This window comes from Oncorhynchus mykiss, chromosome 3 (assembly GCF_013265735.2).
Source record: "Oncorhynchus mykiss isolate Arlee chromosome 3, USDA_OmykA_1.1, whole genome shotgun sequence".
NCBI classification, from domain to species: Eukaryota; Metazoa; Chordata; class Actinopteri; order Salmoniformes; family Salmonidae; genus Oncorhynchus; species Oncorhynchus mykiss.
In genome coordinates, this window is record NC_048567.1 from 55,773,670 (window position 1) to 55,801,217 (window position 27,548).

The 27,548-nt window shown below is 41.9% G+C and overlaps 3 protein-coding genes across 7 annotated transcripts in view; 2 read left to right on the forward strand and 1 right to left on the reverse strand.

Moving 5' to 3' along the window:
* rftn2 (raftlin family member 2) overlaps window positions 1-5,645 on the forward strand; it is a 37,618-nt gene extending 31,973 nt beyond the window's left edge. The window contains exons 5-8 of one of the 2 annotated variants that reach the window (XM_021597403.2): window positions 829-935; window positions 1,283-1,386; window positions 1,483-1,576; window positions 3,716-5,645. In XM_021597403.2, coding sequence (XP_021453078.2) covers window positions 829-935; window positions 1,283-1,386; window positions 1,483-1,576; window positions 3,716-3,925 — 515 coding nt within the window. In that variant the 3' untranslated portion in view covers window positions 3,926-5,645. The remainder of the gene's footprint in view (window positions 1-828; window positions 936-1,282; window positions 1,387-1,482; window positions 1,577-3,715) is intronic. The other variant, XM_021597404.2, reaches the window with a different exon arrangement.
* A 188-nt stretch (window positions 5,646-5,833) lies between these two features.
* Window positions 5,834-27,548, reverse strand: part of LOC110520238 (MOB-like protein phocein) — a 41,740-nt gene continuing 20,025 nt past the window's right edge. Inside the window, exons 2-8 of one of the 4 annotated variants that reach the window (XM_036974651.1) lie at window positions 15,346-15,501; window positions 8,748-8,810; window positions 8,372-8,472; window positions 8,051-8,180; window positions 7,871-7,950; window positions 7,681-7,792; window positions 5,834-7,090 (exon numbers count right to left, since the gene is read on the reverse strand). In XM_036974651.1, the coding sequence (XP_036830546.1) occupies window positions 6,959-7,090; window positions 7,681-7,792; window positions 7,871-7,950; window positions 8,051-8,180; window positions 8,372-8,472; window positions 8,748-8,810; window positions 15,346-15,501 (774 nt within the window). In that variant the 3' untranslated portion in view covers window positions 5,834-6,958. Of the gene's footprint in view, window positions 7,091-7,680; window positions 7,793-7,870; window positions 7,951-8,050; window positions 8,181-8,371; window positions 8,473-8,747; window positions 8,811-14,294; window positions 14,451-14,731; window positions 14,942-15,076; window positions 15,167-15,345; window positions 15,502-18,147; window positions 18,507-27,548 lie in introns of those variants that run through there. The other 3 variants (XM_021597405.2, XM_021597406.2, XM_036974648.1) reach the window with 3 other exon arrangements.
* On the forward strand, window positions 18,690-26,961 carry LOC110520236 (60 kDa heat shock protein, mitochondrial). Its single transcript, XM_021597402.2, has 10 exons — window positions 18,690-18,844; window positions 20,450-20,625; window positions 20,902-21,237; window positions 21,421-21,610; window positions 21,810-21,978; window positions 23,320-23,419; window positions 23,864-24,109; window positions 24,624-24,798; window positions 24,940-25,118; window positions 25,607-26,961. The coding sequence occupies exons 2-10, from the start codon at window positions 20,452-20,454 to the stop codon at window positions 25,775-25,777; spliced, it is 1,740 nt and encodes a 579-aa protein (XP_021453077.2). The 5' UTR covers window positions 18,690-18,844; window positions 20,450-20,451; the 3' UTR covers window positions 25,778-26,961.

The following is a 27,548-nucleotide window of genomic DNA, read 5'->3' on the forward strand; positions in this document are numbered from 1 at the left end:
GTAATGATGGACTATTGTTTCTCTTTGCTTATTTGAGCTGTGCTTGCCATAATATGGACTTTGTTTTTTTACCATAGCAGGTAGCCTAGTGGTTAGAGCGTTGGACTAGTAACCGAAATGTTGCTGATCGAATCCCCGAGCTGACAAGGTAAAAATCTGTCATTCTGCTCCTGAACAAGGCAGTTAACCCACTGTTCCTAGGCCGCCATTGTAAATAAGACTTTGTGCTTAATTGACTTGCCTTGTTAAATAAAATATTTAAATTAAATAGGGCTATCTTCTGTATACCACCCCTACCTTACCACAACACACCTGATTGGCTCAAACGCATTAAGAAGGAAAGAAATTCCACAAATGAACTTTTAAGAAGGTACAACTGTTAATTGAAATGCTTTCCAGGTGACTACCTCACGAAGCTGGTTGAGAGAATGCCAAGAGTGTGCAAAGCTGTCAAGGCAAAGTGTGGCTATTTGAAGAATGTCACATCTCAAATATATTTTGATTTGTTAAAAAAAAAGTTACAACATGATTCCATAGTTTGTCTCCACTATTATTCTACATTGTAGAAAATAGTAAAAATAAAGAAAAACCCTTGAATGAGTAGGTGTTCTAAAACATTTGACCGGTAGTGTCCTTTCTGTACTATCTGGAATTCACTGCCACGTGTAGAGCATTGTTCACAATGCACTTCAGCCGCTACAGTAAAGGTATCTGCTGATGCACGTCTGTCTACTGATTTTGCATTTGTGTAACTCATAGCGTTTGAGTGTGTGTTTTCTGGTAGATATGCATTGTATGTTGATTGATTGTCTGTGTGTGTTGTCTCAGGTGAGCCCGTGCCCAGGTCTCTAGAGGGGTTGTTTGTCTATGAGGAGAGAAGCACTGCCCCTCCTGCCAACGACACCATCGTAGTGGAGCAGTGGACCGTCATCGAGGTCAGAGAGCCGTGTGTGTGTGTTACCAATTACCTGTGTGTGTGTGGTTCAGCCAGTGAGGACAGGTGAATGTGTTGCAGTAGGTAGATATTCTCTGGGGAAGATCCTGTTGGGGGAGAGAGAGAGGTTAGCATTACAGTTACGTCTCTGTGTGTGTCCAAGTAAACACAGCTCAAACAACTAGTTGTGGTAAATGACATTCACTTCTGAGCAACATAATGTGTCTCAGGAGTGTGTTTGTGTGCCAACAACCCTAATCGTAATACTACAAGATGGATAAACAAAGTGTAGAAAACATGCAACAATTGTCTGTGTCCAGTGTGTGACATCATTGCTGTGTTGTATAGGGTTCTGATGTGAAGACAGATTACGGGCCACTCCTTCACACACTGGCTGAGTTTGGCTGGCTGCTCACCTGTGTCCTGCCCACACCTATCATCCGCCATGACAGGTAACACACATAATTGATGTTTTGCTGGAACAAACTGGTCCATTTTGTAGACCGGGTCATCAGGCCTTGTATGAGGATTTTCTTTCTAATATATAGATTGTGTGTCTCCAGTGATGGTAATCTGGCCACCAAGCAGGTGGTGTTCCTACAGAGACCAGTCAAGACGTCTTCAGTACCACAGAGGAACCAGGTGAGGGCTTGGCTTCAGTTAGCACAAAATACTACACCAGGAATGTTGCTATTTTTGGGACAATACTGCCCCTTGTGGGTTTTTGTTATAAGATAAAGATGAAATCAGAGTGAGATTTTGGCATTATCACACTAATCAATGAATTATATTACATTAGCACTAGCAATTACACATCTGTGCTGCATTCGATATGTTAGTTGTTTTAATTGGATATTCAGGCAAGATTTTGATGACATCCCTGACTATCTGCAAAACATTTGGTTATTGCATAGAACATTTTAAATAATCACAGGTACATGGTAGCAGTGTACATTTTCATCAACAATTTTTTTTAAATCCTATTTTCCCTGACTACAAATGGGACTCTCAATCACGGCCGGTTGTGATACAGCCTGGAATTGAACCAGGGTCTGTAATGACGCCTCTAGCACTGGGGTGCAGTGCCTTAGACCGCTGTGCCACTTGGGAGCCCAATGGACATTTAATTTGACATTAAACTCATTTTCATCTATTTTGTAAGAAAGCCCATTTCCGACACTCAAAAATGTTGATACTATCTCAGTTTCGAGATACTAACTCCAAGTTTTGAGGTAATAGAACATACATATAGGATATGTTTCGTCATTCGTTTCCTCATTCGTTTCGTCAACTGTGATCAAATTTGGTTTATATTCAAACTTCAGGTGGCTAGGCTACCTAGACCTTATCATTCCACGATTGACTGGAATTAATCAATCGACACAATAGTGATGACATACTGTGTGAGTAACCTTTTAATTACAGATGCTATGGCCTACACGATGCAACACTGCATAAAGCAAACTCAGCCCTGTTAGTTCTATTGTCCAATGTTCTATTTTTAACCACATGACCTGATTTTATAAAATATCTGGTTCCATCATATAAACATGTTTTCTAGCTGATTTATTGCTATGTCATACCCTCCAACTAGGGTCTGAAATTTGACCTGATTAGGTTGGTCCAGTGGTCCTCAAACCGCTCCTCGGGGATCCCCAGACTTTTCACAATTTTGTTTCATTCCAGAACGAGTTCACCTGATTCACCGAATCAAGGGCTTGATGATTAGTTGACAAGTTGAATCAGGTGTGCTGGTTCTGGGAAAGATCAAATACATGAACCGGCTGGGGGGTCCACGAGGACAGGTTTGAGAATCACTGGGTTAGTCAACCAGATTAGGAAAAACTCTGGGCCCCAAGATATTTTGAGATAGCATTGGCCTATTTATTTACTTTTAATTATCGGTGGGAATGGGCTTCCATAGTTTTGTCCAATCCTAAACATGCATGCATGCAGAATATTTCATGCAATCCTCTCATTGGCAGAATTAACATCTTTCAGTTGCACGGTCTGATTGAGCTGATCTGCCTGGCTCTCGTAACAAAGCTCCCAGGCGGTCACACACATCAATCTTTTGAACTTGCGAAGCCAGGACACTTGGCTTGTAACTGATATCAACTAGAAACAATCATGTTTACTCTCTTTAATGTAGGCTTTTCGTGGTTGTTGCTTTGATCACATCAGAAGCTCTATATTTTCTCATGGGCACTGTTATTTATTTATCTGTGTTGCCGATCTCACGCCGTGGTCTACAAATGGTGGTTGTGGTAGTTGTTTTTCCAATGGGGAAAAACAAATGGTATTTGTTGAATATTAGGTGTACAGTAATACTTCTGGCATTTTTGGAAAGCTACAATTTATTTACCCCCCTTGACTGTTATGATGTGGAGAAAATCAGAGCTGTAAATAATCAGAGCTGTAAATTGTCTAACCTGTAGCCAAGTCTTTATAGCCTATAATGTTAATTATGGCTGTCATTGGTTACAATCTGCCACAATATCAATGAAGCCAGCTAAGGTATATGAGGGGATAGTAGTAGTTGGATATGGCTATCTGAATGTGCACATGATGGAAGTTAGCGGTAACCTAAATATTCATTATTTAATAGAAAAAGATGCACTGACTATTATGTGACAACATTGTCCAGTCGTTTGATAATAACTAAAGCTAACAAATGACAAAAAGACTAAAAAGTATTTTAAGACTAAAACTAAATCTAAAATAGCTGCCAAAGTCAACACTGCATGCTAGACTCTTCCTCACCTCTTTGTCCTCTCCCAGGCGGGGTCCATGCAGAGGGACGTGGCCACTCATTCTGTGAGTCGTGGTGTGGGCAGCCCCCGAACACACCCCACTGAGGAGCTGTCCCCCACCGCGGGGGGTATCGGGGGGTTCCCCGTCTTCGGAGGGGGGTACCCCAGCGCCCTGTCCCATCTGGAAGAGGGAGGCTTCGAGCAGGACGACGGGGCGGCAGAGGTCACATGCATGTGAACCCTGAGATTGACACATAGATAATATCTATCCCCCATCTATCCCTCTAATCTCTTCCCTAACCAAGAAGACCATAGATTAGAAAGCAAAACGTGGCACTTTTTAAGGTATTTTATTATGAAGCCATATGCACCATTTTGAGATGGTGTTATTTCCTTTTTTAAACATTTTGTTGGGAAAACCAAGCAGTCTGTGTTCACTGACATTGAGATACTTTTACTCATACCCACATTCTTCCACACATACACTTATTAGTCCTGATTCAAAAAGATCACATTGTTCACGCTGCACCTTTTCATGTGATGAGAACACAGACACACACATTCACACAACTGTCACCAGCACAAATCAGGAAGCACAGGACACACCAGGAAGAACCTCTGTGTGCACAGGCAGACCTCTGGACTAATCTCCCTGTGACCCACAACACACCTGTTGGACAGATGTGTCCCAATGTTTTTGTTCTTCAGTCACTGCTCACGTTTCAGACAATGTTCCTGTTTTGGGAAACCTCCTCACCCGCTCATCCACCCTCCCCTTTAGAACTGCCAACACCTCTATTCAATACAACTCTCCTCATTCTGACGTGACATCACGTCTGCTCAGGCTCAAGGTGACACGGTTCAGAGACACAACATATCTACATCCTGCCACCAGCTCCTCTCCCTCTTCTCCTTTCCCATAAACACACCCAGCAGGATGTAAACATTTATCAGGTGGACAAATAGACACGTTCGCTGTGTTGGCGGTACTGACAATATCCAGGTCAGACTTGTCTATGGGCCTGGCGGTGAGTACAGCCATATTACAAACAGCCCTCTCTCTTTCTGTGATGGTTGTGTTTAACTCGGAGTGTTTGAGTTCAGGCCTGGAGAAGCTTGTTTGTACATTCATTTCTTGGTTGAGTTCAGATGTGTTTTTATATATATATATACACACACACACACACACACACACACACACACAGAGAGATAGAGGACTGCCAAGCCACAGGGGTGCCTGGGTAAGTAGGAACGATTGGATAATATTTCTGAGATGTACACATACAGTACATTAGAGCCATTGTATTCAGACTGTCTGATTGGTGCTAAACATCTATTGTTCACTAATCTGTTCATGATGTCATCATTAGTGTATATTTCTTAAGTATTTTATAACAATTTTACCAGTTGGCATCGGATCAGTAGATATTCTGTTCCTGCACCTATTCTGTCATTGGAAATTGCTGGTAGTTTCATCATAGCCACATGGCACTGGTTCTCAGGCCTCAATTGTTTCATTCTGCTCAGTGCTGATGTAGATTCCTCTCCTAAGATCTTGAGACAAAAGCCCTAGTTTGTTCAGGAGATAGTGACAGTTGACTCTTTTTTAAATGTTTGATCATGTGAAGGGCTTGTTGTATAAGAAAACAACACCATGCATCGTAATGTTAACAGGAAGTATTACTAGAGATGTACAGACTAAGTTTTTAAATGTTTGATCATGTGAAGGGCTTGTTGTATAAGAAAACATCACCATGCTGCTGTACATCGTAATGTTAACAGGAAGTATTACTAGAGATGCACAGACTAAGTTTTTAAATTAGCTCCCTTTTTTGGGGATGGCGAAACAAATCAGTATTATCTACCTGTTGCAGTGTTTTCATTTTGGAGAAATTGTCATTTGTTGTCATTGGTGTTTTATCTAATTAAAAAGTGTATTTCCCTTTCTTGTTCCTCTGCGTGCAGTTGTATTCTCTGCTTAAGAAATACTGACCGATTTACTTTTAAAGCGCTTGGCCCCACATTCACATCTACCACCTTAACCTTCTTCATCAAGGTGTTGCGGCGTACACCTTAGAAATGAAGTGGCAAATGACAGATGGGGCCAATTTATACAAAGGGACATTTCAAAAAGTCAACAAGCACATTGGGTAACAGTCTTTTTTTATTAACAGACATCATGAAAATGTAAAAAATAAATTCAGTTCATTAAAAAAGGAAAATTGAAAAGTGGGCCAGATAGACAAGACTCCTCTCACAAAATAACTTAATGACGGGGGGGAGGGTAAATGGTGACGGAGGTATGTACTCAGAGCAACAAAAGCAGAGATTCTGAACCACAAATGGATCCGTAGCCTCTAAACCCTACACACACCTGTACATTTGGGCAGATTGGATACAGAAGCATTATAGTCATAGCTTCATCTTGCCTTCCAATGGGCTGCATGGAAATGTCTGCATTTTTCCACCAATCCTCTCAGATCTACAGGAGTGGCAAGGGTTCCATTTACAATTCAGCGAGAGAGAACAAAGGCAGAGAGAATATAAAGCACCAGGAAAACAAGATGGAGGGGGACATGGGAGAGCAGAGGTTATATACAGGGAGCCCATGAGTGTGTGCCTTTGTCATCAACACATTGTTTTTATGTAGGTTGAGCAAATCCAGATGCTTAAAATGTTAAAGCAAGTAGTGAGAGCCTGTCTGTAGTGTGTAGCTGTTTCAGACCTGCGTTCAAATCAATGATGTATATAAACTTTGGATTGCTGATGCATTGGCTAATGAGAGGCTTTGAAGCCACCGGTCGGCCATATTGGCAGTCCATAGGAATTAAAGGAATTCCACTTGAATGTTTCAAGGACAAAATTACATTTATTTAAGTATTATTGTTGTAGCGGGGCCAGTAACATTAGTACTTTTAAGGATGTTTAAAATTACATTTTTTTAACTTTTAGCTCACACAATTACAAATTATGCATGTAGCTGTCTGTAATAGAGTAAATGTAGCAAAAACAATTGTAGACATTTTTTTACAATGGTGCCAAGATGGGGGGCGCGGTGGCTTCAAAACAGCGCCCCCTGTCAGTCTAGTGTATATAAAAATCATTGGTTCAAATACTATCTGAAATCTTTCAAATACTTTGAGCATTTGCTTTAGAGTGCCAGATGGGTGGGGTTTGCACATGTGGGACTTCTCTTGGTTCCATTGCAACAGGCAAGCTCAATCAAGCAGTATTTGAATACACGTCTGGTCTCCTGTGAGCAGCTCTCCTCTCAGGCCTCGCTCTCCCCGGCTGAAGCGTTCTGGACCTCCTCCTCCAGGATAGGAACGATCAGGTTGTCCTTGGACATCAGGTTGTACTTCATCACGAAGCGTGTGAACCGATGGCACAGGAACGTCTCATTCTGCAGGGAGGGACATAGAAGGGAAACAAACAAGAGAATTAGGCTGAGTTAGGCTCTGTCCAGAAACAACCCATGGCACGTACCCTCTAGACAGAGAGGTGACTCAAGAAAAGCAGTGTCTGATTCACTAGTTTATAGACTGTAGTGCCATTATAGCTTTGGTCTGCATTGACTACTGAGCCGGGATCAGTGGACCATGAAGTGAAGCTAATCATCTGCCCAGTTCTAGTAATAACCACATATCAGTATTTCCCTACAGACCTTGGCATGGTTTCCCAAAGCATTTTAAGACCAATTCTAACAAACGTAGCTTTAAGATGCTTTTGGGAAACCTGGTCTGAAGCGCCACCTGTTGACTGAATTTGATACAACCACAAAATGGAACATCTGGCAGAAAAAAAGCACTGATTCTTCTCAATTTCCTCTTCAACCTGGTGTACACTTGTGGATATGAGCTTTACATTTTCTAATTTAAACAAGCAGAAAACAGCAGTTTGTGTCCCTGTGACGCTATTCTATCAGTTTCAATAAGAACGAGGAGCCAAAATCCAGGTCTATTTGGGAAGTGGGAACTTCCAACTACCACTTACCTCATACTTGTCGAATATCTGACGATGGTGGAAATAGGCATGAGAGAATATCCTATAGATACGGCGACACACAGAGCCCAGCTTGGCTACAGAGGACTCCTTGATGCTCACGCTGGGGAGAGAAGATTGAAAGTGTATGAGTAGGAAACCAAAGTATTCCTTTACATAGTGTGTGTGTGTGTGTGCTCACCGGCTGGGGAAATACTTGTTGCTGTTGAGAAGGCAGGCAGCTCCGTCCAGCGTGTGCCTGGTGTAGTCAATGGCAGGACACTGGACACAAACACACAGGCAATTGCATCCTGTGCCATGGCAGGCTAAATCGAAAAATAAAATCCTGAGTGAATTACATTCTGATTTTAGTAACACTCACCTCTTTGGGGGTTTTGTGTGCAGCACATAGGAAGATCCACTGCTCTGTGGCAGTCATCTGCGTGCAGGTGTCTGGGTGGCACTCACTCTGCAGTTTCACAGCTAGTCCATTCAGCTCCAGACAGAATTGCCTATAAAAGAGAGAAAGAAGGGGTGGGTGGGGGAATGGGGATAAGGAAAAAGATGAGACAACACCAAAAATCAATTACTGTAATTGATTTGGTAGACACACTCAGTGTAGAGAGTCTAATCAGTCAAGTGTGGAGTTGGTATAGGGTCAAAGTAATACGTCTGGTAAGTCAAGTGAAGGAACGCAGTGTACCTGAGGTGCTCGTACTTCCACACTCCCTCGTCCTGTCCCTCTGGAGGCTCCAGGATCTTATCGATGTTAGAGCAGTCTGACCGGATGTTCTGCTGAATGTACTGAACATGGACAGGGTACCACTGAGGTTAGTCAAACATCCGGATTCTGCTAGCATCCTTGTTAACAGACTAAGGTTCTGACATGGATGACAATGATCACACTAGATAAGATGCTTTGTAGGTTTATAGGGCAGCAGCCATGTTAAAATAAGGCACAGCTCGTCAATGTCAGGCTTGACAGCTACAAACAGCATTCTGCAATCATGACACTTGAAGCTAATTTGACGCTCAAAATGGACTCCTCAGTCATTCCCCACTGACTAACTCAACCAAACCTGTTGTACAGCCAGAGTGCTGTCCATCTCCTCAAAGGATTCATCCGGCCAATTGTAGAAATCCTGCAGTGAGAGAGGGACAAAGGGATAACGTTAATCATATTCACTGTATGTGCTCAATGGACAAACGTGTCACCTCTCAGCCTTCACACCATCTAGCCATAGACAGCATTGTTTACATTAGCTAGCAAACACTGTATTGGTTGACATGCTAGCTAACTGGTAACTGTCAGCTATTTTGACATAGCTTGCTAGCTAGTTAACTGTTGATGAACTGTAGACTTCAGCACTGTAATTAACTAGCTAAAATATTTAGCATCAGCTAACTATCAAACAAAGTCATTACTTGTGTTGACCTTATACTTGTAAAGTGCCCCAAATTACCTAGCTATACTGAACAAAACTATAAGACGCAACATGCAACAATTTCAAAGATTTGACTGAGTACCTGTTCATTTAAGGAAATCAGTCCCTAAACCCTAATCTATGGACTTCACATGACCGGGTAGGAGTGCAGCCATGGGTAGGCCTGGGACGGCATAGGCCCACCCACTGGGGAGCCAGGCCCAGACAATCAGAATTCATTTTTCCCCACAAAAGGGCTTTATTACATACAGAAATACTCCTCAGTACCCTCCCCCACCCCCCCTCAGATGATCCCACAGGTGAAGAAGCGAGATATGGAGGTCCTGGGCTGGTGTGGTTACAAGTGGTCTGTGGTTGTGAGACCAGTTGGACACTGCCAAATTCTCTAAAATGACGCTTATGGTAGAGAAACGAACATTACATCTCTGGCAACAGCTCTGGTAGACATTCCTGCAGGATCATGCCAATTGCATGCTCCCTCAAAACTTGAGACATGTGTTGTGTGACAACACTGCATATTTTAAGTGACCTTTTATTTTCCCCAGCACCAGGTGCCCCTGTGTAATTATCATGCTGTTTAATCAGCTTCTTGATATGCCACACCTGTCAGCTGGGTGGATTATCTTGGCAAAAGAGAATGCTTACTAACAGGTATGTAAACACATATGTAAATAACATTTTTGAGAAATAAGCTTTTTGTGGGTATGGAACATTTCTGGGATTTTATATTTCAGCTCATAAAACACTTTACTTGTTGCTTTTATATTTTTGTTCCGTGTAGATGAACGTTATCAATACCAAATGTAAACTAGGTTGGCTACTCAATTAGCTTGCCAAAAGATAACGACCCTACCGCTACGCTTGTTAACATTGAGCTGCACTGGGATTGGAACTCAATCATTGTTACATTAAGACACCATGGAGCTGGCGCGAGATATGGGTCGGAAAATGTACCGCTGGAATGGGATGTGCCGCTGTACTCCAAATTGTACATTTATCCACCCTGTTCCATCAAGAAGATTGAAATTCTACCACTTTTTATCATTGATGCATGCGCCATCTAATAGGACGCTGAAACTGAATTCCACATTCCTCTCAATAACATAATTCCCTGTAAAAGTCTTAAGGCCTGTATCTATTGCATTAAAAACAATGGCATAGTCCTTCACCATCACTGGAATGACATATCTATTAAAAAACTCAACATAATTATACATTTGTCCATTTCAATAAATAATTGTGTCAGTAACAAAATACCGTTCTCAAACCATCTATAGAAATATTATGTATTATTATATTTTATGTCTTTGTTATTCCAAATCAAACATCTATTAGGGGAGAAGTTACGTTTATATACAATTAACCAGATCATTTAAGGGGAATTTTAATGAGCTCAGTTACATTTTTGGAAAAATTCAATGCCACCAACCTTTTCAAAAACAAGATTTGGAATAATATTCCAAATCCTATCTGCAAATTGGATGTAATTCTTGATCCACCTAGTCTTAAAGATAATATCTGATGTACCAAAATCAAGCACATTTAAACCGCCCAGATCTAGAGTATTACACAATACACTCTTTTAAATAATGTGGTTTATTCCTCCAAACAAAATGTAAAAGTTTCAAGTCTACTTCTTTACTTGTTGCGTGGGGAACATCCAATGCCATTGAAGCCATTGCAGTCTCGATACTTCTTCAGTTTTTGACAGCAATATGTGACCATTTAACAACCAAGCATCAAACCTCAACATTCTCAGTGATGGGAGTACAATTTTAATTAGCCCTATGTTTGGTTTTTACATATCTTGATGCCCAGGTATGTAATAACATTTTATGGGAATACAGGCAATATCAGCCAAATCATTAGATAGAACATTTTGCATTAAAGTATCAATTTTATTTAAAAGTCAAACAAGATAGAAGAAAATACATTCAAACACAGCTTTTTATAGACTCTGTTCTATCCCGTAAAACAAATGTACAGTGTCATCTGAGAGGCCCCCCCCCCCCCCCCCCCATTAGGTAATTGAATTGAGCTATTGCATCCATGTCTGAATGACTTGTTTAAAGTAATTGCCAAATCTAAAGAAATCCAGTGTTTCAAACATAAAACTATACTCTGCCGTATCGAATGCTTTACAACAAAGATATTAATATATTTTTTGGGGATTGACAAATAAAACCGGTCTTAATTTGAAAGGTTACTTAAATAAAGAGATTAAACATTGAGACATCAAAGAAAGTAACTTCCCCATTTCAATAGCTTCTATGAATACAAATGTAAAAAAAATCACAAATGTCATCTTGAAATACTTTATAAAAAATTCACTGGTTTGACCTTAACTACCATATGATGTCTTTCTTAATCTCTTCCAAAGATATATTTTGGTCACACATTCTATTGAACTCCACATCAATACACAAAGCATTCTCTTTCATGGAGGACAGAAAAGAGGTTATATCGCCAACATTATCCCTTTTAGTATATAATTCACCATAGAACTATGTAACAAAGCAAGACATTTCCTTTGGATTTCTGATGCATGTCCATTAATGTTCAGTTCAACCAAGGAGAGTTCAGCATGTATTTTTTCCAAGTAAAAAATATATTTAGCGTTTTTCTCACCTTCTTCCATCCACTTTGTTCTTGATCTCAAATCAAATTGTATTTGTCACATGCGCTGAATACAACAGGTGTAGTAGACCTTACCGTGAAATTCTTACTTACACGCCCTTAACCAAAAACGCAGTTCAAGAAATAGAGTTAATACAATATTTACTAAATAAACAAAAGTTTTAAAAAAGGTAACAAGAAATGTACATAACAATGAGGATATATACCGTGGGTACCGGTAGAGTCAATGAGCGACAGTACAGGTTAATCGAGGTCATTTGTAAAGTGACGATGCATAAATAATAAACAGCGAGTAGCAGCGGTGTAAAAACAATGTAAATAGTCCGGTGGCCATTTGATTAGTTTAGTTGCTCAGCAGTCTTATGGCTTGGAGGTAGAAGCTGTTAAGGAACCTTTTGGTCCTAGACTTGGCGCTCCGGTACGGCTTGCCGTGCATTAGCAGAGAACAGTCTATGACTTGGACCTTCCTCTGACACCACCACCTACCCTCTGTAGCGCCTTACGGTCAGATGCCGAGCAGATGTCATACCAGGCGGTAATGCAAACGGTCCGGATGCTCTCGATGGTGCAGCTGTAGAACTTTTTGAGGATCTGGGGACCCATGACAAATCTTTTCAGTCTCCTGAGGGGGAAAAGGAGTTGTCGTGCCCTCTTCACAACTGTCTTGGTTTGTTTGGACCATGATAGTTTGTTGGTGATGTGGACACCAAGGAACTTGAAACTCTCGACCCGCTCCACTTCAGTCCCGTCGATGTTAATGGGGGCCTGTTCGACCCTCCTTTTCCTGTAGTCCACGATCAGCTCCTTTGTCTTGCTCACTGAGAGAGAGGTTGTTGTCCTGGCATCACACTGCCAGGTCTCTGATCTCCTCCCTATAGGCTGTCTCATGGTTGTCAGTTATCATGCCTACCACTGTTTTGTCGTCAGCAACCTTAAGGACGGTGTTGGAGTCGTGCTTGACCACTCAGTCATGGGTGAACAGGGAGTATAGAAGGGGACTAAGTACGCACCCGAGGGGCCCCAGGGTTGAGGATCAGCGTGCCAGATGTGTTGTTGCCTACCCTTTACCACCTGGAGGCATCCCGTCAGAAAGTCCAGAATCCTTAAGCTTTGTCCTCATATATTCTGTTTTAATAATGTGCTCGTCTTGATGACTCAAGTCCTCTTGTCCATAGATGGTAACAATATCTTTGATTATAGACTTTTGGTCTTAGCAACCACCTTTCCTCTTTGAATGGTCAACCTTCTGATTTCCCAGTATGCACCATATAACTTCAACAAGTTTGCCTTATTCTAGCATTCAGTTCTAATAGATTTAGCTGCAGTCTTGAACAGTTCATCAGCCGGAAGTGTTTTGTTACATTTCTGGTAATTGTTATTTTTCTGTCCATCTGTAGATGCTGCGAGGTTGATTGAATGAAAAATGGCTTTATGGTCCGTGAGAACAGAGATTTCAATAGAGACATCTACTCTGGATATTAAACAAAAATAGATTATTGATTGCTTGGACATATCTTTGCAACACAATGTATATTGTTTTATATATATAGATAGATCTCAAAACCATCAAATCTCAAACATAAATTCAATTTGGAGGGATTATTCATTCTTGTAGCTCAGGAGGTAAGCAATCCCATTGAGGATCCACAATAGAATTCCAATCCCCTCCAAAATTCAGTCTGGCATCCACAAAAAAAGTAGATGGATTTCCTGCTAAAAATCTTGAAATAGGTTTTTGTTTTTGAACTGTTATTTGTAGCATAAATGATTTTTGTAGCTTCCCAAAATAAAAAGACCATTCACATCTATAACTAAAATGAACCATCTCCCAGAATGATTAGCCTTACTCTTGATTACTTTACCTTTAAACTTCCCTTTCAAAACTGCCAAGCCAGCAGAATGGTTACTTCCGTAACAGCACTTTGTGTTGAACAATGGAGATTAATGGTCTGGCACTGAAATTCCAAAATGTCTGCAGTGGTTACTGCTAGCTAGCATGAGAACAAAAAGGGCAGTTTTCCATTAAAACTAGCAGTATTCTTCTCGATGTATCAGTGTGGATACATGTACAATTTGGAGTACAGTGGAATATCCCATCCCTGCATTGAGGTACGTTTCCTCACCCATATCTTGCACCAGTTCCATGGTGTGGTTAGAGGTTAATATACCCATGATTGCGTTCCTACCCCAGTGCAGCTCAGTCGTAAACAAGTGTAACAGTAGGGTCGGCATCTTCTGGCAACTACGTTAGCTAGCGTCAACTAGTTACTTGCTAGCTATCAAAAGTAAAAGTGGTTCACTGATAGTATTCATATTGGGATTTTAGTCTAGTTTGCCAACTATCTAGCTGGACAAGTGTCGAAATGTCTGCTTTTTAGCAAGCCAAGTTAGCAAGCTACTAACGTTACTGGCTTGCAGCCCCGATCCTTCCGGTGTTTTTCAGAAGCCATCACCGAAATTAAATTCACGGTTGAGGTAAGGCCACTATGATCACCGATGGCCTCTTCACCAAATGCAATCGTATTGAGATTTCTAGAAACATACCTTCGCCTTGGTTCCAGGCCTATTCCTCCTCAGAACTGCAGTACCCTCCGCCATGACCATCTCGACAGAATGCCCGGATGCAAATGATGCACAAGCTTATGTGACGGATAACAAGAACTGGGAGTAGTGAGCTACCAAATGGTTGTCATTCCTCCAGAGAGATCACTGACACTGCACATTTGCTTGTTTACGTATGTGTGAATCATAGTATTTGAAGAATACAAGTGTATGCAGGGGTGGAAGGACCTTTTACCAAAACCAGTTCCTTCAACAAAATGTTATGCAGATCTGATTCTGTATATGTATATTCAACTTGTCTTATTCAGAGTGTTGCAGGTGGGGGCCTGTGAAACGCACTCCTCAGCATGAACAGTCCCCACTTGCACATAAAATACATCTCAAATCCTCTTTTCATATATCTGCTCAGGAGATACACATCCAGATTCAATAGTCCACTTTATTATTGTAACAAAACATGATCAGAATTATTTACAATTGAATAACATATTAAAAAAACAACAACACATGAACGAGGCAACAATCTTCTCTAACAGGATGGATGGGGGTTACAGGGATGTTTTACAGTGAAACAGATTTTACTCTACATATTTGCCAAGGATGTCAGCATCACGGAACAGGAAGTATTCCTGAAAGACAAATGGAGATAAATTAAAATAGACAATCAATACACAAACTAATGAATACAGTAGTAGGACATAATTTCAAATGATCACTTATCATACATCTAATAACAATAAAGTAGAAAACAGTTCTAGACATGCCTTGTCTTCCAGGTCGACTTTAGTTCCTCCATACTCTGGCAGAAGGACCGTCTCTCCAACTTTGACACTCATGGGTGTCAGCTTCCCTTTCTGAATGAGAACAGTAGAAAAAAAAGATTGCTGTATTGTATCTGGGCATTGTGAAATCTGATAAGCCAGTTAGACAACTCAGACAGACTGTAAGCCACAATTGTAGACAGACTCCAGTTAGTTACACAAATCATACATAAGCTACTGTTTAGCCAGAGTGTAAGATCGAAGTAAATTACCTGGTTTGTGGAGCCTGGTCCCACTGCGACCACTGTGGCCTGCAGAACCTTGCCCTGGGCCTTCTCTGGCAACATGATGCCCCCCTTTGACATAGTCTCCGCAGCCAGACGCTCCACTAGCACCCGGTCAAACATGGGAAGGAATTTCCTGAAAGCCTAAAAGATGTATGAGAACGGTTTTATGACGGAGACAACGTACAACAAAACATTGAAACAGATATAATCTACATAGCTCATCTGAGGTTGCGAAGTGTTGGACTCTTCTTCAGTGAGTACTTGACATTCCAATTGTTATACCCTCAAATTGCCACTAGCTAGAGTTTGATCCATTGTGTGAACTGAAAAAGGCTTAAGTAATACAAATGCACAAGGGGCCCCTTCAATAGCCAAAAGGAGATGTGTTGTAACCACCTGCCATCATCTGCTGAAAATAAGGATAATTTTGTGGGGGACTGTTTATTTAACTAGGCAAGTCAGTTAAGAATTTGTTCTTATTTACAATGACGGCCTACTCCGGCCAACGCTGCCCTATGGGACTCCCAATCATGGTCAGATGTGATAGAGCCTGGATTCGAACCAGGTACTATAGTGACACCTCTTGCACTGAGATGCAGTGCCTTAAACTGCTGTGCCACTCTGGAGCCCCAGTGTACACCATTCAAAACCTTAAGGTGGATTCCAAGAGTTCCTGGCTTGGTAATTGTAGTTGCTCTTTTTGAAAGGCTATTTTTGTGAACGTCCAAAATGAATCACATCTGTGAAAGAGACTTTCATTTGGCTCCTTGACTTGTATTTAAGGTTAGGCCTACTACCATTTAAGCGATACTGAAAAAAAGGGCACTTTGGGATCTAAATTAACATATATTTTAGCTGAATGTATCCAAATGAGCTTGCACACGGAACACAAGAAACTAGTCACTAAAGGTATACATAAACCTACTACAGGTTAGTGGTACTCTATGCAAAATAGTTGGGAGTCAGTGAAGCTGACAATATGGTGGATGCCCCACAGGCTGTGGAGATTCCGTGTCGTTCAACAGTTTTAGGGAAACTGATATGCTGATCGTGAAGGTGGATTTTGTGGCTTTTATTGTATGTGATTAATTGTCCTGCCCAAATGAACAAGGAGTCCAAGGAACTGGCCATAATTGTATTTGCAGCTGAAAGATTATTGGGTGTCCAGGACTTCACGGCCGAAACATTGCAAGGAATACTGTGCAAAGATGCTCTTCCTTCTCAAGCCCCAGAGTTGACGAGTAGAGGGTTTGTTACTGCCCTTGACTACTAGAAGTGTCCAGGCAATTTGCAAGTAGAGCCTGCCAAAGGCAACAAAGACACCGTTAGTATTCACTATTGAAAAGATGTAAAGCAGCATTTCCCAAAGGGGTGCACATTTGGGGTTTTGCCCTAACACTACACAGCTAATTAAAATGATCAAAGCTAGATGATTATTTGAATCAGCTGTGTAGTGCTAGGGCAAAAACCAAAACGTACACCCTTTGGGGTTCCGAGGACCGAGTTTGGGAAACCCTGGCTTAAAGCAAGCAATTGTTAGATATCTGATGTAGCACAATCTTTAAGCTAAAACTACAAAAAAATAAAAAAGGTATGGATTCTCTCTGTGGCCTGCATAATGCAAGGAGTTTAGGAGTCAACATTTTGAAGATTTGCAACACCAGCTGCCTGTCTGGTAACAGATGCATCTTTGACCTTGAATGAAGGTTGTCGATGAGACAGGGGACAGAGGGTTTGTGGTTCTAGGCTGTTGACTCCTGGGCAGGGCTCTCCAACCCTGACCCACAGATAAACTTCTATACTAATCATGGCTTTGATGTTAGACTAAATTCCAGAACAGGTCAGGGAGTGTGCTCACACACCCCCACATGGGCCCAAAAATCTATCAAACTTTATTTGTGTCACATTCTTCCTAAACAGGTGTAGACAAACAGTGAAACCTGGGCAAGGCTTTGTGGGGTTTAGTAGGCTCAAGGACCCAGACGTCAAGAGATAACATTGAACAAAAACAAATAATTCGAGGTCTATTCTTCAGTGACCGGGGTTTCAGATCCCATTCTAACATCTTTAGAATACTGTGCAATATTCCCAAGCAGAATTGTGCAATCTAGTGCGGCAAAATGTATGGACAAATAAAATGCTGTGACGCTGTTGAACATGGGGTCACGGCTTCTGCGTTACCCGGAACTGGTTGATAGCCGGTAATTCCCTTTTTCGTTGTGCAAGGGCAGACAGTGAAATCAACTAGAACATACAATAGGTCAAATAAAAATACCACACTTGTGCACATATCAATTTAGATAGCAACAGCAAATGCTTCTACTCATCACTTTATTCGTTCTTCATAGTTCACTAGTACCCATCAACTACAGTGCCAATTGTGAAACTCGTGCTGGCAATTAATTAATTATATATATATATATATAATTGATTAATTAATTAAATATATATATATTTGCCAACGATTTTGAGATTGATGGCGCAAAATAGCAAGTAATCTCGAGCTCGCTAATTTAGCTATCGTACAATCAGAAGTGTGGGACAATGCATTGCAGATCGCATAAATCACTCACTATATGACACGCCTTTACATAGTAACCGTAGCTAGCTAATCTGATAAAGTCCTCCTGTATTCTTGGTCATGCCTGACCTTGCCGGTGAGAAATCAAAGCATTGGTTAGCTAATACAATAGGAAACTCGGAATGCTAACTCTGCTAGTGACAAATATGACACTTGGCATCCTAAATTATATTCTAGCTACGTGTTTTTGATAAAGAATGTCTTACCATTTATGTAAGAGACCTTGTAATGTTGAGCACCGACTTCTTTGAGCGTGGATTTTGACACACTGAACGAGTTCCCACGTGAGGAAATATCAAGAAATGGTTCACGCATGCGTGTCTTCAAATGTCCTCACTTTACAGTTCCTGGACAGTTTCAGTTCCAAAATATTCCGTTACCCCCACAGAATGCAAAAAGTCAGGTGTACATATAGAAGGAACTCGCCAGGACAGTTGTGAAGAAATTATAATTTATGTTTCATGTGTTCTCATGTGATTGCAGTTTGCAGCAATGTTGCACAAGGTGTCAACTTTGAACACCCCCTTTCTCTCCAATGGCGCATGAGAAAGTTCTGGAACATGGGGCCCTGGAACGAGCATATCAGTGAAACATGTAGTTTTATTGACAAGTTAAACACACAAAATAAATACTTTTCCTAAAACAAAGTGTATAAATATCACAACCATTTGACATAATATGGTTTTGATGTAAAGGTTCCTTCAACTTCAGCAAATATTTATCTATTTTTTAAAAACTTTATGCATATTTAGGGGTGGACCGGTAAATTGCCCGGATGCAAAAGGCCATGTGCATTGTTGCCTGTCTCTGAAGCGCTGTTGCACAACCGCTGTACCATTCTTTTCCACATTATACCATCCTGTCTCCTTCAGACGAGCAAATCGTGTCATCATTAAACAACAAGTAAGTACTATTATGTCTTCGTAACATTTTATAGAGCTTGATCCGCATCAATCTAAACAACATATTGTCTGAAACGTCATGCTTTTGCTAGTATCGTTAGCAGAACATATTTTCAAGCCTGTCATGCCTCCAGCAACGACATTCAAATAAGTAGCTATCTGTGCTAACGTTAGCTAGTTAGCCCAAGTAGGATTAGGAATGTAACTTGCATCCACGTTGCCATAATTACAAGACACTGGTAATTATGGCAACTTAACTTGGCTGTCTTTCTCCAATACTTTCCCAATAGTCTTGGTAGTTACGTTTTTAATTGGTATTTCGAAGGTAGTTAGTCGCGTAATTGTTTTCATGTTGATTGTCATGTCCTCTAATCTTGATTAAATAATGACAGAGCCCAATTGGTCACATTTACTCATGTCATGACATGCTGTACCTACAAGAGATTTGATCGCCGTCACAATTAATCCCAAAAGATTGAGTGAAAAAAATCTAGATAAATTTAACAATCTGCATTTCTCAGATATTGAATTCTGTAAACCCGAAGTTAGAGGCGTGAGCAATCAACCCAGTCCGGTGTTGTCCAAGCTCGAGTTGGGGTAGTGTCTACTCGGGCTGCTATAGGCTGCATATAAATCTTTGTATTTTCAGTTCACAAATAATGCTTTCCTTTGTCTTTGGCCATCTTTACTACATTTTCAATTCATTCAGTAGCTAGTTCATTAATTTGTGGAAGGCATTAAACATTACTGTGCAATTTGACCTTACGCAACATGACCCGAACACACGTGTTGAGAATCAGAAATGTCTCGAACCGCTCTTTTCCTGTCACAATTTAGCAAATCTCAACAAACTCCCCATCAGATACAACATTAATTTGTAATCAGAGATTAATAACCAAGTGCAATAGCCCTCATATGCCTTACATGGAATTAGGCTGCTACTTTATTATTATGCAGAATTCTAACGACATAGAGATCCTATTAAATTAGCTAAATTAATTATAATTCCTAATTCTATGGCTATCTTGTACTCTGCCCTTGGTTTGGGTTCTGTGGAATAGGACATTCTGCCAAATCATTCACATGTTAGCCTACTGTGACAGTTTATTAAGATTCCCTCCTTTTGAGATCATGGCCTGCTTAATAAGTTTGGCATTTGTGTTTGGCATTTGTGTCTTGGTCTTTCTGCAAGACATCAAACACACATTTGCATGTGTTTACTCTGTGTTATGGAAATGGATGTCCTTTTTGTCCTTGAGATTTTCGGGGTATTGCATCATCTGTATCACTTCATTCATTGATTCTTGTCTTACAACTCTTTCTGTACCAGGAGCGGTCACTAGGGTGCACTGTATAGCTTGCCATTGTCACCTCCAGACATTGTCCATATGTGACATCTGGACTGGGGGAGAAGGTGTCTTGGGAATGATCTGGAAGCTTCATGTGTTACAGGCCAAACAAGTAGTTTGCTACTTTTAGCTATTACCAACACATTTAAGTGTATATTAAAATGAAGAAGGTCCTGATAGCCAACAGCTGTTGACACAACGCATGCTTTTTGAGTACACTATGACAGAGTAAATACAGTTCCCTTTCCCCCCTTCAGAGATGTTGCGTCTACCCACAGTGATGAGACAGATGAGGCCAGTCAGCAGGGCCCTGGCCCCCCACCTCACCCGGGCTTACGCCAAGGACGTCAAGTTTGGAGCCGATGCTCGGGCCATGATGCTGAAGGGAGTGGATCTGCTGGCTGATGCTGTCGCTGTCACCATGGGACCGAAGGTAGGAGAGGAGGGACTTGCTATGACCATGGGTTCCAGTATTGTGGTGCCAAATGAAATATAAAAATCTGTACGATTTTACATTTCGCTCCGATTTCGTGGAATGTACGAAACTGCTATGTAAAACCAATCCATTAGTGTTCCACTTTTCATTTGAATCTCATTTCCACCCAAAGAACCCTGTGCACCAAAGTGTTTTGTTCCAGGTGCCGTTTCTGGCAGGAACAACTGAACACAAGTGTTTTGAGCTATATCCTTTCCCCCTCCCTTCCTCCAGGGTCGCACAGTCATTATCGAGCAGAGCTGGGGCAGCCCCAAGGTGACCAAGGACGGCGTCACTGTAGCCAAGGCCATCGACCTGAAGTGCAAGTACCAGAACATTGGTGCCAAGCTGGTCCAGGACGTGGCCAACAACACGAACGAGGAAGCGGGAGATGGCACCACCACTGCCACCGTGCTGGCCAGAGCCATCGCCAAGGAGGGCTTTGACAGCATCAGTAAAGGAGCTAACCCTGTGGAGATCCGGCGTGGCGTCATGCTGGCTGTGGAGACCGTCATCAATGAGCTGAAGAGGATGTCCAAGCCAGTCACCACCCCTGAGGAGATTGCCCAGGTAACCAATTGTGTTAAGAATATTGATAACTCAAATAAGTCAATATTCTTATCATTTCATATCTATTTAATTGATGCAAATTATTGATTTGCGACAGATGCAATATCTATATTCTAATTTATATATTAAGATAACCTTTTGATGGTGACTAACGTTTTCAATGCTTTCTGTTCTGTCTGCTAGGTGGCCACCATCTCTGCTAATGGAGACGTAGAGATCGGCACCATCATCTCCAACGCCATGAAGAAAGTGGGCCGCAAGGGAGTCATCACTGTCAAGGATGGCAAAACCCTTTATGATGAGCTTGAGATCATTGAGGGGCTGAAGTTTGACCGCGGATACATCTCCCCTTACTTCATCAACACAGCCAAAGGTAAGGTCCCCTGTCTGCCATGACCCCACCACCAAGCCCATCTTCTGCTATTTTGGGGCTTTACAATTAAGAGAAACTCCAGCACACTGGTGATCTTGATGCTCTACAGATTTAATTGATTCTTATGATCTTCATGCTCCACATTTGGCCATTTTTTTGTTGTTGAGCTTTTACATCAACCCTCATCTCTGCCCCTCAGGCCAGAAGTGTGAGTTCCAGGATGCCTATGTGTTGCTGAGTGAGAAGAAAATCTCTTCTGTCCAGAGCATCGTCCCTGCCCTGGAATTGGCCAACCAGCACCGCAAACCTCTGGTCATAGTGGCCGAGGATGTGGACGGAGAGGCCCTCAGCACCCTGGTCCTCAACAGGTCAGTTCCCTGTCCATTTAGCACCCTGCGTCTCAGAGAAGCAGTTCTGATCTGGGATCAGTTTTTGCTTTTAGATCATAATTATAAGCACGGGGGACCTGATCCTAGGTAAAGAGTCCAAATGAGATGCTTTGTGAATACAGGCCCTTGTACTCAGTCGGTGTCCTTTATTTAACCAGTAAACACCCTTAAGGACCTGTTTTTGCTTTCGCATTCACATTAACACTGACTGACTGCTTGGGCCAAAGGGACACAACCAGCTCACAGGCCTGCAACAATAATATAAAGGTCTTATCTATATCACCAACATCATTCCGCTCTAGGTATTCATTTATGACTGAAGAGTCAACTTCAATTAAGCTGTCGACCCTTTCACAATTCCTGCCCTCTCTTTATGGGTAGAGGAATGTGTGTAGATGTAGGTGGTCAGTCAGTTTGGGGGTGTGTTATATTAACCTCTATAATGGCTGCATTTACACAGGCAGCTCATTTCTGATCTTTGGCCAATAATTGTTTTATTGACCAATCAGCTCTTTGGCCAATAATTGGGAAAAATATCAGTGCTGGACTGTCTGTGTAGACTTAGATGCTGGAGGGTGTTGGGTGTGTTATCAGGGGTTCTCAAACTTTTGGGGGTCAGGGATCCCTTTTGTGATAGCATTCATTGCAGGTTCGTTTTTTGTAATTCATCTTGTTCTGGAGGGAACTCTGCAGAGAGGTCACTAGCTGGCACACCCAGAGTCATAAAATATGATTTTAAACCTAACCTTATCCACACTGCTAACCCTAATGCCTGACCTTAAATTTTGTTTATATGATTTTTTACAATATAGTAAATTTTCACTTTGCAGCTGGCTTAAGGGGAACTCGCTCAGTTCTGTCTCCAGGACAAAACGTCTTATTAATCCAAACACAACTTGAGTGAGATAAAAATATGATACAAGGAGTTTTACTATGACTTCAGCAGTGCATGGCCAAACAAACCAAATCTCGGGCACTGGGAAGGAACATTTTTAAAGGCCCACCTCTTGGCATTGGATACATTTTTGCAGTTTAAACTAATTTTCTGCAATACTACAAATTTTGCCATGAGGCAGAGAACTTTGCAGTTTTAAAGTTTAAATTACAGTGCATTTATGCATACACATTTTGGGGGAATACAAGAAGTATTGAAACATATATAATTGGTGGAGTATTCTGGATACCAATATCCCTGTAAGGCTCCCAGTCCCATGTTGCACAGGGTTAAGAAATTGTATAGATTCACAATATTTTATTACACACTCTAAACTGATCCCACTTTGAGAGCCTGTATTATATTAACCTCTACTCTTTCTTTAGGCTGAAGGTGGGACTGCAAGTGGTGGCAGTCAAGGCCCCAGGCTTTGGAGACAACAGGAAGGCCCAGCTGCATGACATGGCCGTTGCCACCGGGGGCACTGTAAGATCACTTTTACAATACAACCACCCCATGGTCACATTGATCTATAATTACTGTAAGAACACTTTGACACCAACCACCCCATACTTGCATCAGTCCATTTTGATTTGAGAAATCAAATTGTAAAGCAAGATAAGTTAGTGCGGCTTGTGCAGTGCTGTTCTGTCGTTTCACACAGAAACCTATCCTTGTCTGACTACATCCCATGCCAGGCAGGGACACTTGGTCTGACACTTCTGCACTGGTATGATTTGCCAATCAATGTATAGAGTTTGCGTAGTCATGCTTATCCCATGGCTGAGGCTTTAACTTGGACCTGTTCTAATAATGGAAAGTGCACCCTCCATGCCTCTCTGAGAATGATGTTCAATTAGGGCCAATGTATACCTGTTCAAATCCTGTCCTTTACTGACATCCATCCCTTTCCCTCTTCCTTCTCTTTAGGTGTTTGGTGATGAGGCGGTGGGCATTGCTCTGGAGGACATCCAGGCCCATGACTTTGGTAAGGTTGGCGAGGTGTCTGTCACCAAGGACGACACCATGCTGCTGAAGGGGAAGGGAGACACTGCGGCCATCGAGAAGCGCCAGGCAGAAATAGTTGAGCAGCTGGAGAACACCACTAGCGACTATGAGAAGGAGAAGCTCAACGAGAGGCTGGCCAAGCTGTCTGACGGAGTGGCTGTGCTCAAGGTCAGTCACAGGGCAGGGGTTAAGGGGGAGTGGGTCAGAGGGGAAGGGGTCAGCTGGGCTCCTGAATGGCGCAGTGGTCTAAGGCACTGCATCTCAGTGCTAGAGGCATCACTACAAACACCCTGGTTTGAATCCAGGCTGTATCACAACCAGCCGTGTTGGGGAGTCCCATAGGATGGCGCACAATTGGCCCAGCGCTGTCCGGGTTTGGCCGGTGTAGGCCATCATTGTAAATAAGAATGTGTTCTTAACTGACTTGCCTAGTTAAATAAAACTTGGAGGGGGACATACGATCGCAGAGTGAAAGTCTTAAGAGTGTAGAGGGATGGGTAGCAGTAGGATTTGATTACTTTTTGTCCTTTTAATGTCCCTGAATATTGTCATATTATTAGGTAGGATGTTAAAATTAGGAGATTCCTGCTCTGACACAAGATTTACAATTGTTAATGAGTTGCTTCTGTATCTGCCTTGCATGGCAGAGAAAGCAAAAGTGTCGCTGACTGTTCTGTTCCAGGTAGGAGGAACGAGTGATGTAGAGGTGAACGAGAAGAAGGACCGTGTGACCGACGCCCTGAATGCCACCAGGGCCGCTGTGGAGGAGGGCATTGTGCCCGGAGGTGGCTGTGCCCTGCTGCGCTCCATCCCTGCCCTTGATGCCCTCGTGCCCATTAACACTGACCAGAAGATTGGTAAGTAGAGTTCCTGCTCTGGATCTTAACCTAACATGCCAATAGGTTTTTAATTTTGGCTGTAAAGTTGATTTTTCTTTCCAACTTCTGGACAGATAAGTATTGTAGCTTAACTTGGTGTATCACTTCCTGTCTCCATAGGAATTGACATCATCAGACGAGCCCTGCGTGTGCCAGCCATGACCATTGCGAAGAACGCTGGTGTGGAGGGCTCTCTAGTGGTGGAGAAGATCCTTCAGGCCGCGGGGGAGATAGGATACGATGCCATGGAGGGAGAGTACGTCAACATGGTAGAGAAGGGCATCATCGACCCAACCAAGGTATGGATGCTTCAGCTTGGCACTACACTGTCGTTCACCCAGCGTATAAAAAATATAAAGACAGGTTAATTTTTCTAGTGATTTTAATTCAAGTGCTCATTGTGCAAATGTATGTGTTTTGAATAAACAGTTGGAGACTAAATATATAGTTTACATGTTGTCAAATCTAAGCCAACCCTTTCTGTTTTGCCCCATAGTTGCTAAATAATAAAATGTATTTATAAAGCCCTTACATCAGCTGATATCTCAAAGTGCTGTATAGAAACCCAGCCTAAAACCCCAAACAGCAAGAAATGTAGGTGTAGAAGCACATAGACAAACCCATCAACTTAGTTTTTTTTCTACTCCCGTTATGATGTAATCTTTGGTTAGACTGACATAGCACAGACAAAAGTTGACTGATGGTGGTATCACAGGTTGTCTTGACGATTTTGCTCCCTTTGCCGGTGTCTCTATTACAGCAATGACTTGAGTGTCTCCCCCTACAGGTGGTAAGAACGGCACTGATGGACGCTGCAGGTGTTGCTTCTCTGCTCTCCACCGCCGAGTGTGTGGTCACAGAACTGCCCAAGGATGAAAAGGAGGCTGGCATGCCAGGGGGCATGGGTGGTATGGGGGGCATGGGAGGTATGGGGGGCATGGGAGGTGGCATGTTCTAAGGCTCACCTCAAAGTGCTGTTTAGACTTAATGGCAGAATGAGGCTAGGGGGCAAATTATCCCTCCAACCCCAGACAGACTGGCCATAAGTTTATTGGTGCTGCAAATGGATGAACCCTACTACTTCTGCTGATTGTCTCCCCTCCACCATCCGGTAAGAACGGACCAGCCTCCCCAGCCTTACTCCGTCCCTCTACCCACACCTGACTGAGGCTCTGACCGACTCCAGTCTGCACCGATGATCCCCCCCCCCCCCGCCCACACAGTTTACCTCATAAACATGGCAGTCTCATCATCCATCCTCAACATGCAGAATAGTCTTGAATATCGTGCAGAATATTCCCTGTCAATTATGAAAGATACTCACCAGTGAGAATAATCCAATGCTGTTCTTGATAAATTGTCATTTAATATCAAATGGAAGTAATGAAGCCTGTTTGTGTGCACTACAGAAGTTCAAACGAGAAGGCTGACCTAAAATGGTCAAACACAGTATAGATGTAACTCAATATTGATTTACAGAGTTTTTTTTAGTTTTTTTTGTAACTTTGTGGGTGAACCAGGAAAACTGAAATGAACAATGTTGGAAGGAACCATAACTGAAAAGGTTAAGTTAATTAAACAATTATTGCTGAGCATGAGTTTTTTTTCTTCATCTCTGACCTGATTTAATACTAAAATATTCTGTAACTTTAGAACTGAAAGAATAATTCGATACATTTTACTAAGAAACATGACCTTATGATTGGTTAAGAGTGCCTCGTTTACTAGTAATTTAGCGGAGGGGAAGGCTAAATAGGCATTTAGCTGATTTTAATGCACATCTGGCAAAGGGAGGGCGCAGTTTGCAGAGGTTGATTGGGTAGGTAGGTGTAGCAGTTTGGGCCAGTGACGGTCTAAGCCACAAGTTTTAATGTTAAACCCATTTGGTGTCCTCATGACCTGATTTGTACTTACTGCTCATGACATTTAGCCTACATTTTATTTGATGTGTGTTCAATAGGAGCCACAAACTACCATGCGCGCGTGTAAGCATGTGTTAAACTGCTACTCTACTATCCCCCCCCCCCTCCCCGTACGTTATTTCTTTGCAAACAACTGATCATTCAACGTGTTTTGTACAATGTAGACATTTTGTGATTTTTTTTTTTTATGTATTTAATAAAATCAAATGTTCTGAAGGAACAAGTGCATTGTGATTTTTTTTATTTTATGTTATTTTATGACCAAACATACCACTTCAGAATATCTGCTGCTTTCAAAGTATGATACACTGAACTAGAATTCTAACAAAAAATACAAGATATTAAAAAAAAATATTAAGTCTACCTTAAATTAAACCGCGTAGTGAGTACATTCCCGCAACCACTAAGAGCATTGAAGTCCAAGGCGCAACTTCTCCGCTGTTTTAGTATTGTGGCTACCACGCTGTAACCGCGTGAAGCGAACTCGTGCATATACTGTGACTGAGCGAAGTCTTGCATCGCGGTCATCTCAATTTCTGCGTTGCTGCTCGTGGCAGTGTCATTTCGCTGAATCTACACTACATTGACAAAATTATGCTATTTCAGCCACACCTATTGCTGACAGGTGTATAAAATTGGGTACACAACCATGCAAACACCGGCAGTAGAATGGCCCATACTGAAGAGCTCAGTGACATGACACCATCATAGGATGTCACCCAGTTTGTCAAAGCCCTGCCTGCTAGCGTGTCCTGGTCAACTGCAAGTGATTTTGTAACGTGGAAACGTCTAGGAGCATCAATGGCT

Excerpts from the sequence above, each read along its gene's own strand:
- LOC110520236 (XM_021597402.2), top strand. The coding sequence starts at position 20,452 with ATGTTGCGTCTACCCACAGTGATGAGACAGATGAGGCCAGTCAGCAGG. Across the intron at positions 21,238-21,420 it reads CCCCTGAGGAGATTGCCCAG|GTGGCCACCATCTCTGCTAA; the intron begins GTAACCAATTGT and ends TCTGTCTGCTAG. Across the intron at positions 21,979-23,319 it reads AGCACCCTGGTCCTCAACAG|GCTGAAGGTGGGACTGCAAG; the intron begins GTCAGTTCCCTG and ends CTCTTTCTTTAG.